Genomic DNA, 799 nt, shown 5'->3' on the forward strand with positions numbered 1-799 from the left:
TTAAGACATGATCTGAACGTCTCCCTGACGTTGTGTGTTTGCTGGGAAGTCTCTCCGAATGTAACAGCAGCGAGTCTGCGGTAGGCTAGGCTACATACACACACACACACACACACACACACACACTTTCAGAGAATCCCGCGGCCAAGCGGAGCATCCCGTCCCCACCAGGAGCACTGCTGCAGTGTGCCGTTTTACCACGACATGGGCTGGCGAGGAAACACATTTAAGCAAGGTAGAAATACCCTACTAGAACATATAAAAGCACGCAATCGACAAGGAACACACTTATAATTGAATTCTAGAGAAATAATGATGATTTTCATCGACGCTTTTAAAATGGTAGGTAGGCGAAATTATAGGCTGAGTTTGCTCTGGTGTGGCCACGAAAAGGACAGACGCGCGTGTAACACAGTGGCAATGCTAATAAAACACCTCGGTATTCATATTACTTTGATAACCCCGTGGTTGTTCTAGTTAGAGACACTCACCGATCTGAACACTGCTCGGGAAAGCGCCCATTGTCAGTCCCCAAAAGCCAGAAAATATCAATAGAAACTGGTCACAAGAAATCCTCATTTTGTTTCGGTTAAAAACTGATGAGAGACATCGAGGAGGTGGACACCCGGGGGAAAAAAACAAGACGAAAAAGAAAAAGGGAGAAGCGGCTCATTAGCAATCCATCCCGGGTTGAATGTTCCCCGCAGTGCAGGAACCAGGCTCGGCACCGTCCGGCGGTAGAGACGCGTTACACACAAGATGGGGGGAGCTCTAGCTCTCCAGCGGCGGGCAGTGTGTG

The 799-nt window shown here is 48.7% G+C and overlaps 1 protein-coding gene across 1 annotated transcript in view; it reads right to left on the reverse strand.

Moving 5' to 3' along the window:
* gria4b (glutamate receptor, ionotropic, AMPA 4b) overlaps window positions 1-579 on the reverse strand; it is a gene marked incomplete at both ends in the record, with an annotated part of 127,557 nt that extends 126,978 nt beyond the window's left edge. The window contains one exon of the mRNA XM_084447309.1: window positions 492-579. Coding sequence (XP_084303435.1) covers window positions 492-579 — 88 coding nt within the window. The remainder of the gene's footprint in view (window positions 1-491) is intronic.
* Between the last annotated feature and the right edge of the window lie 220 nt (window positions 580-799).

The sequence above is a fragment of the Borostomias antarcticus genome (assembly GCF_949987555.1).
Source record: "Borostomias antarcticus genome assembly, chromosome: 1".
NCBI lineage: Eukaryota > Metazoa > Chordata > Actinopteri > Stomiiformes > Stomiidae > Borostomias > Borostomias antarcticus.